The sequence below is a fragment of the Eriocheir sinensis genome, chromosome 2 (genome assembly GCF_024679095.1).
Source record: "Eriocheir sinensis breed Jianghai 21 chromosome 2, ASM2467909v1, whole genome shotgun sequence".
Classification (NCBI taxonomy): Eukaryota; Metazoa; Arthropoda; class Malacostraca; order Decapoda; family Varunidae; genus Eriocheir; species Eriocheir sinensis.
Window position 1 is genome coordinate 27,873,718 of NC_066510.1, and position 8,961 is coordinate 27,882,678.

Genomic DNA, 8,961 nt, shown 5'->3' on the forward strand with positions numbered 1-8,961 from the left:
TCGATAGCCGAAACATGCCTCGCTGATCATATTCCCAAATCGATGTATGCAAACACTGATGAGGGTTTCCCCTAGCTCCCCTTTCCTCTAATACGCTCTTAAAGGGCTTAAGACGCTTGATACCATAAACATGCCGCGCCGCTTCTTTCCAGATCGATGGATACGTAATATTGATGAAGGATTCCTATACCTCCTCCCTTCTCCTTCCTCCTACTCCCTCCGAAAAGCTTGGTGCCCTGAATAATCTAAACATGGCTCGCCTCCTTGATCCAGACCGATGTGTGCCCTACTTATATGGATGAAAGGTTCCTCGATCTTCCCCTCTTCTAGCCCCTTTAAAAACTGCTGTGCGCCCATTAATTATTACGGACATTTGATGCGCTACAGACTTCTTAATAAGAAGGAAGAGAGGGATCAGCTGACTTGCTCGTGTCGATTTTTTTAAAAGTGATATGTAGGGTAATGACGCCCAATAAATTAAGATCACGTTATACGTATGTCGACAGCCGTAAAGTATATTGTCCTTATGATGAGACATGCTTAGGATTACGAACACCGAAGAGAACGGGGTAAAGGTGTACAGGGTTGAGGTCCCGTATTTTAAGAGGGGCACATAATTATTTCTACGCTTAATTAATTTTTGTGACACGGAACGAGCTTCGCTGAATATTCTGTGGACGAGCGACACTTTCAACAACTCAGACACGCACTCCCAACAATTTGAAAAAGAACTGTCGTCTTATCTTTTACCATCTTATCAAACGCTCAAGTCTAAAGAGACACTAATTTAAAGACTTCCTGCTATCAGTAACCCATTTTTTTTTATCAAACATTGATTATACAAACCAAGTACATTCTGCTGTTGTTATCAAAAGAATGATAAGAGAATGATACCTCAAATGCGCTACGAAGCGACCTACAGACTAACCTTTTATTCTCTATTCGAAAACACAATCACGGAACTACGGTTGCAAAATGAAAATAGTTTACTTCCGACTGTATAGTACGCGTCTTATAGCTATCATTACGGACTGGAAGTATGCGCAGTTGGCTTACTTCTTGCCTTCGTGAACTTCACGATCAGTACGCAAATCACAGGCTGGATCACGAGCAAGCAACAATCACGGAGAGCCGCCAGCCTTCCGGTGTCAGCGAGGGAACCAACTCACGCCAGACTGCTAGTGAGCGGCACTGGAAGAGGAAGGCAGCCCCGCGATCCTCCCGCAACCACTGAGACAGCCGACTTTGGGATCTGTGATCGTTTCAAGAGTCTGTTGTCTATTAACCCGAAACTGAGACATGACTCAACTAATCTTTGGTGAGTACTGTGTCTAACTTTACCCGTTGACATCTATTTGCGTGATTTTTTTTTTTCGTGAAAGAAACGTTCATTTCATGGGGTAAAAAATAAATCAATTATAATCATTTCCAAAAAGTGACGTATCTCTTACATAGGGTCACGAGGGAACATTACCCCCTCCAAGAGCCCGTAATGAACAAGTACTTGCGAACACAAACCAACCACTCTTCCACATGGCCACCCGACCCTCGAATCAGACAGTGTTGGATAGTTACTACATCCAGGGCCATGTGTTTCACCCGCAATATAAAATGATTTCTACAGATTCCCGGCCGAATTTAAAGACAAGGCAACTATGACCACAAAGCTTGACCGTGATTATAGGACAGCTCGAAAATCAGAATCGATGAACGCGACCCCTCGATGACGACCCCGGCACTGCAACGTTGTCACCCGGTCCTCAGTTTCTTTATGAACTTGAAATATTAATGTGTGAACTGTATAGTGAATTCCATATTGCTGATATAGAGCATACGCCACACATTTCATTCAAAGCGCTGATCATGAACTCTTTGGCTCATCTGCTGGTGTTTATGACATGTCACTGTAGTTCCATGAGGTCCTTATTAATATCGTATGAGTGAGTTACGATATGAATACGTAACACTCATATACTTTTTGAAGTGCATTGTAATCACTTGACAGGATTGCATGCAGGCCACTCGTGAGCAGTAACTTTTAAGTGTGCAGCTTTCCCGCGCACCTCACACAAGGGGTTCTTGTACCCATTACTCTTGACCCAGTCACCTTGCACTGCAAACCTGTTGTGGGCGGCAAATTGCATCCGTGTTGCGAAATTATTATAACATTATATTCACGTTTTCAATTGTGGCTCATGAGGTTACCGACTTCCTGTAACTGCTCTTCTTCAAAATAAACTTTTATGCGCAAAATGCTTAAAATGTTTTCTCCCAGACAAGACACTCTCCACCCCTGAGAGAAATGTCCCAAACCCGAATAACGATAACATGCAATATATAATGATGATGATTGTAACTGTCACTCATTCCAGTGCTGACCCTGGTGGTGACCCTCAGCGGCGGAGAGGCAGAGGTTACGCCCCTACGAGCCGCCGCGCCCCCGATAACGGCAGCCCCGACCCCGCCCCGCCAGGCCGACCCGGCACCGCGCGGAGGGTAAGCACTAGTGGGGCTCTCAGTAACAGTAATAATGATGATGATAATAATGATAATGATAATGATACTAATACTACTAATATACATAATAGCAATACTACTACTACTACTACTACTACTACTACTAGTAATAATAATAATAATAATAATAATAATAATAATAATAATAATAATAATAATAATAATAATAATAATAATAATAATAATAATAATAATAATAATGATGCAAGTTTACATCATTATTGCGATTTCGTTTCAATAACAATAGTAAACAATGAGGGTTCACAAGCTAGTAGCATGATTCTTGGGTATTAAAGCCAGGCAAATACTTTCAATATTTTCATGCCAACAGAGGTGACACAGCAAGCCACCAGACTCCTCCCTGCCACCCTCATTGCAAGGTGAGTGCCCACAAAGGGGTCAGCATGCCTGTAAACAAACTTAGCTGCATCACATAGCAAGACTGGAACAGGTTTGATATTTGTATATCTTAAAAGAAAATAATAATAATGGACCCTAGATTTGGCAAACTAGAAGGGAATGATTGTTTGAATGCTCAGTGCCTCCTCCACCCAAACAACACAAAATGGCCTCAACCATACAGCAACCAAAGCTAAATAGTGACATAGCATCACTAAAAAGACCCTGAAAATGAGAGAACATGATATTGCTCAGAAGATATATAAAACTTGCTGCTCCACACTCACAGAACAGGCACAACAAAAGAAATGTTACTAAATGTGTGAGCTAATTGGCAGACCTCTCATGAATGATGGTTGGCACACAGAAAAATTGTGGTATAGTGGAAATTTAATTATCAAGAATTTGATAAAAGAAATACATTTAGGAAATTGATAGCTGGGAAATTGTGGGTCTATTGCAGAATTAAAAATGCACTTAAAGCCACTTAGTTAACAAAATCAAATCTCTCTGAAAGCTACAATGATATGCATTCCATTAAATTTCTAGAGCACTGAAAAAGCAATATCAGAACTATTTTAAGAATAAAAGGACTCTTTCCACACCTGAACAAATAGTGTAATATTAGCTACAAGACCATAAATTCACTGTCCCTTTCAACCCACCAGGTCCCTGCTGGCCCTAGAAGCCAAGACAGTCACCAAGATGAATACCAAACCAAAAAGAACATCACAAGGGTTGTTGAGGCAGACACAAGCATGGCAGAAAATACTATAAATGTGGTAAAGAAGAGAGAAGCCATTTCATCTACTGAGAAAAGTTATGAGACTGAACTACACCTTGAAGATACCTCAGTAAATGAAATAGAGGACACAAGTAATAGCAAATATACTGTCGATGATGTGTTCAATAAGGGAGCCTTAGCCATACCTTATGACACCCTGGGATGGTTCTCCAAGCTTGTCGAGGTGGCTTTGGATGGGTCACTGTACATTGGTCTTGCCCTCGGGATTATGTTCCTCTCTGCCTCAGTGCTTTCTGGAGCCATTGGAGTGTTTGGGGATACCTGCCTCATCTGTGCCTTCATAGGCTATGCTAACACTGTGGGTCCCTGAGAGGTACATTGGTTTGTATTTTAGTATACAACTTGTTTCATTGTTTTATACTTTAATGAATGAATAGCAGTAACTGTTTTAAGTTCATATTTTTTATATTTTTTATATATCAGTTATTGTGCACAAGTATAAACTAGGTCAAAAGGCAATTGTTTGGGGGCTTCAGGGACACATACAAGTCATACATTCAATCACACATCTACATTTTCACATGAATCAATCACAAAAATGCTCTTAAAATCTCTTTACCAATGACATTAGTAGTATAACTTTATTGTTATAGTGACTACCTTTTCCTATATATTGCTCATGATATTTATTTGGGTATTTATCTTTTGGGACCTTTCACGATTCAAGGGGTCAAGGCTTGGGTCTTATCATCCTCCATCTTCTGTCCACATCCCTCACTGCTGCACACACTAACTCACCATTGCATCCTTTACAAAATACTTATTTTAAACAAGTGTTCTTCCTGAGGTCATCCTTTCACATTTACCACATTCATCTTCCTCTCATATGCCCTTTCCCATTAAAACCTCTCCCATACTGCCAGTGACCATGGCTCAGTGTGTTACTCTTGACTACATTTACCAGTCAATAGCTCATTGTCTTACCTTTACTAGCCATGAAATATGTTCTTTACACATTATCACTGCTCCATTCTGTTACCATTATCATCACAGACAGCTCATCGTTGTTGTTCAGATCCTCAACCTCTGACTATTGGTTCATGTTCATATCTCACCTGTATTTGTAAGAATTACACAATGATTGTGATAATACAAATAAAGTTTTATATCCATGTTACATAAAGAAAGTTTTATGGCTTTCAATTCATTGCTTTGTTATGGCGATCTAAATAACTCATGTGCATTACTCTACCATTATTTCTAAATGACATCAATTTGATGCTAAGGCAGTGTGCATACACAAATACAGATGCATCAGGAATACATAAAAATATATGAGGAATGCTTTGTTGATTTACTATCCAATTGCTGATAGAAGGGAAAACAGAGAATGTTCAGGAGCACCAGTGGACCTAACTGCATCAGACGTGAACAACAGAATTTTACACCAGTAAGTCAAGATTTATTAACTGCAAATTCTGGTCTGTTTAATGTTGCTCACCAAACTCATATTCTTGTTCACTGAAATGATAACATAAATGCAAACAAAGATTCCACTGTCTTATGCATGAAACAAATACCATACCACTACAGTGGCAATACAATGTGAGTAATCTTCAAATGGCACCCATTTTAAAAATCAGACTTTATTTTCATCATAAACTTTTGGAATAATACATAGTTTTGACCAAGAACTGTTGTTAGACATTCCTAAGTCAATGTTAATGATGATTTATTAAGTTAATAAACAAATTAAACTGATCCTTGTTAGTTTATGTACAGTTCTATCTTAAGTTCTCAAGGCAATCATAAAATTCCAAGCTATTGTAAAGTACAGTACTTCTCCCTTCAAGTAAAAAACTCTTTATCAGGCTAGAGAGCTAGAAACACAGCCCCCAGAAATGTATGTAGTCCTCAGCACATTGATTTTTTTTTTTTTGTGTGTGTGTGTTTGTGTGTGCATGTGTGTGTGTGTGTGTGTGTGTGTGTGTGTGTGTGTGTGTGTGTGTGTGTGTGTGTGTGTGTGTGTGTGTTTTGTGGGCATATAAGGCTATAAACCGGTATTTCCTTCCAAAGAATAATGCCACAGTTGTAAAGAACACCGGTATCATGGGCTGTGAATAGCAATATGTGCAAGGCCCTTATGTTCCTGGCCTGAAATATTGTGATTGGCTTTTTTGCTGCTTCAGTGTAATCACCACTACTTCTTCTGTCCCCACAGATTGGTCACTAGCCTTGCTAGATTGCACTACACTGTATATGTAACTCTCCTTGCCAAGCAGGTGGTGAGCATGGTCTCAGCTCAGACTTACTAAAGTTTATAACAAATACTCCATTATATTTTTGGAGTAACTGTGAAAATGAGTATGATACAGCTTTATAAGTAATCTTACATAAAACCATTCCTAGTCTACATAAAAAAAAAAAAAAAAAAAATCATAGCTGTGCTGCATGGGACAAGGCAGTGGTTGGCAACTATTTGTTTGGTGTGACTGCAACAAAATTGTGATTCTGGCCTAAAGGCAGCAAGTTAGGCACAATACTGGCATCACTGATTAACTGTATTTTTGCACAGCTTTGTAAGTACTTGGCAGTTCAATTGAATCACATAAAATACATATTTTTTATGTGGAAATTTCAATACTAGCAAATACCACACTCATATGTGCATAGCATTTTGATATGAAAGTTTATTTTTTGTTTACATCAACTACTGCTACTACAACTATACCACCATTACTACTACTATTACTACTCCTACTTCTACAACTCCTGCTACTATTGCTACCGAGAGATTGAGAAAAGTAAGTAAATTTCAGCTACCTACATATTCTACATTTCATTAAGTTAATTCCCCTGATTAAAAGAAAAGAATAACTGCCTTCCATGCTATAAACACATGCAACCTTCATGATACACATTCATTCATACTTCATTCATCTAGTTCAGTCACTCTTACACCTGTCTCACAACACCTCACACTCCTTATAGGAACCACAGGATGGCACCAGCAGTGACCCTGAGGCCTTGAGAAGCTTTGGGTGAGCCTTGCAGGGGCACGGTGTGAAATGGACCTTATATGGCAACATGAGGGCTCCATGAGAGGAGCTAAGGAAGTCACAACCAAACAGGGACTCATTTTCCAGCTGCCTGAGCCTTCTCTACCTCCTCAGCAATAACTGTAGGCTTGGGTTGGAAGTTGATCACTTCCTCATATACCAGCTCTGTAAACCAAGATAATGGTTTAGAATGTACATACATCAAATCTTTTGACATGACATGGCTAGCTTTATAGCATTAAATCTATTTGCAAAATTAACCAAAGGGGGGTATGAGTTACATAATTTCAATAATAATAATTTCATGAACAATATGAAGGCCCTTCTATTCTTCATATTATGATTACCTTTCCACTTTTCTGTGGGGAGCTCCATGTCCTCAAAGCTCTGGTCATATGGCTCACTTTCTGGCTCATCTGAGGGATCTGCATACTGTGCTAGGTAGGGATGGGCAAGGGCCTGGACAGCTGTTATTCTCCTCTCACTGTCTAGCTCCAGCATCTTCTCCAGCAAGTCCACCGCTGAGGGGACACAACACTAAGTCACCAATGTTTCTTTTATTAAAGACTGTGACACATAAGCAGGCCAACCATATCAAGGTAATAATTATTTAAGACATTTAATTATTCACTGATATCTATCAATCTACCTACAGCTCTAATGCCCTGTTCCCTCCTTGAGGGGGATGGTCATAAAAGACAGATGTAAGCAACATCTATAAAACACAGAAATTCAACAGTAAAGCAGAGTATTTATCTGTTAGACATATTTCTACTGCATGTCTCAATGGAATAGCATTGAACAACTCACCGAGAGGATTGGCTCCTCTGAACACTTGTCTGAAGTCCTTCTTCCTCATGTGTGGCAGTGAACGGATATAATTACGTGCCTGGAAACATGATCATCATTACTCCCTAGATTACTGGTGGTAGATTTGTCAGAAATATTTAACCTTAGATATAAACTTAAGAACTAAGATGGAAATCATTAGAATATACAGCTTGAAAGAAGCAGTAAAATAACATGAAATATTAAGAGAGTATGGAACAGAATATTAAATTTTAACAGCATTCATATCCATCTTATATAATTTAAAGGCAGAAGCAGAAAGCAGAAATATCATAAAACAGCATTAAATATAATAATCACACTGGGAAAAAAAGCATGTATGCTATTTCTGTGATATAGAAAGCCTTAGAAGAGAATGAAAAGAGAGGATTAATTGCATCATCCTTGTTAATCTTAGTCAAATATGAAATACAAAAGTAAAGTCATCTTATAATCATTTGCCAGTTGTAAAGAAATAGTTTAATAGAAAATGGTAGTACTTAAACATTACTTTTATGAACACTTGTAATCTACATGCCACTTTGTAATAAAATTTCTACATAAATACTATATATGGGATATCTCATGATTCACAAAACAGCTGCAACTCTTGGCCCAACTATCAGCATTCCCTACACACTGGCCAGGCAGTGTTACCTCATCGCTGGTGATCTTAGCCAAGGTTTCCTCATCTGGGGTTCCAGCCAACACCAGGATGCGCGTTAGTTGGTCAATATCTGGGACGGTGGGTTAAGGCAGCTACAACGCAGGTTAGAGCCCAGAGCCACAGAGATTAAGTCAACATGAAGCATGTTCAAATCAACTAACATACATTTTTTTACAAAAAAAAATTACTCATGGCTGTATTAGTCTTATACAAATAAATTAAAGTTTTAAAGTGACATCAACACCCAAAATCCACATAACCCAGCTGTTTATCTATTTATGAGAAGAGAAGTAATATTAATCAGACAAAACACCTCTGGCAGAAAAGTAGAAATGAAATTTATAATCCTATACTAATAAATATATGAATGAAATTAAATAATTCCACTCAATTTAAGAGATTCAGTAAAGCTGCATGAAATAAGAGAACCAAAAATGTTATGGGGCATCAAGTAAGATGCAGCAAAAACTAAGCAGTGCTTAAAGAGGTAAAAAGATAGAGATCTGATACATCATGCAGCCTTAGAGGAGCAATATTCACATGCCGACAAGTAATAAAACACTGTAAGTTTGAGAGGGACATTTTAAGATGCATCAATACATTTCACTACTGAGGACTCAGCTGAAGCAGCAGCACAGCACGGGAGACCCAAGCATGTAAGTAAACACTACTAGGACTACAGCAGCAGACCTACTATAGACGAGGTAAAAGAAGCCAGAAACTTTACTCACCTGATATATCCTTCC

General features: G+C 38.7%; 2 protein-coding genes across 4 annotated transcripts in view; one reads left to right on the forward strand and one right to left on the reverse strand.

Moving 5' to 3' along the window:
- Positions 1 to 883: 883 nt before the first annotated feature.
- LOC127002092 (uncharacterized) lies at positions 884 to 5,725 on the forward strand. Its single transcript, XM_050867587.1, has 4 exons — positions 884 to 1,318; positions 2,373 to 2,496; positions 2,849 to 2,897; positions 3,585 to 5,725. Exons 1-4 carry the CDS (start codon positions 1,300 to 1,302, stop codon positions 4,029 to 4,031), a joined length of 639 nt encoding a protein of 212 aa, XP_050723544.1. The 5' UTR covers positions 884 to 1,299; the 3' UTR covers positions 4,032 to 5,725.
- The window catches only part of LOC127002089 (mitogen-activated protein kinase 14-like), a 31,060-nt gene continuing 27,722 nt past the window's right edge, over positions 5,624 to 8,961 (reverse strand). For 2 of the 3 annotated variants that reach the window (XM_050867549.1, XM_050867571.1), the window contains exons 8-10: positions 7,531 to 7,609; positions 7,068 to 7,241; positions 5,624 to 6,885 (exon numbers count right to left, since the gene is read on the reverse strand). In XM_050867549.1, coding sequence (XP_050723506.1) covers positions 6,797 to 6,885; positions 7,068 to 7,241; positions 7,531 to 7,609 — 342 coding nt within the window. In that variant the 3' untranslated portion in view covers positions 5,624 to 6,796. Of the gene's footprint in view, positions 6,886 to 7,067; positions 7,242 to 7,530; positions 7,610 to 8,205; positions 8,286 to 8,961 lie in introns of all 3 variants that reach the window. The other variant, XM_050867560.1, reaches the window with a different exon arrangement.

What these genes read in the sequence shown, in the direction of transcription:
- LOC127002092 (XM_050867587.1), top strand. An exon ending in GACCCGGCACCGCGCGGAGG is followed by an intron (nt 2,497 to 2,848) that starts GTAAGCACTAGT and finishes TCATGCCAACAG; the next exon opens with AGGTGACACAGCAAGCCACC. An exon ending in CCTGCCACCCTCATTGCAAG is followed by an intron (nt 2,898 to 3,584) that starts GTGAGTGCCCAC and finishes TCAACCCACCAG; the next exon opens with GTCCCTGCTGGCCCTAGAAG.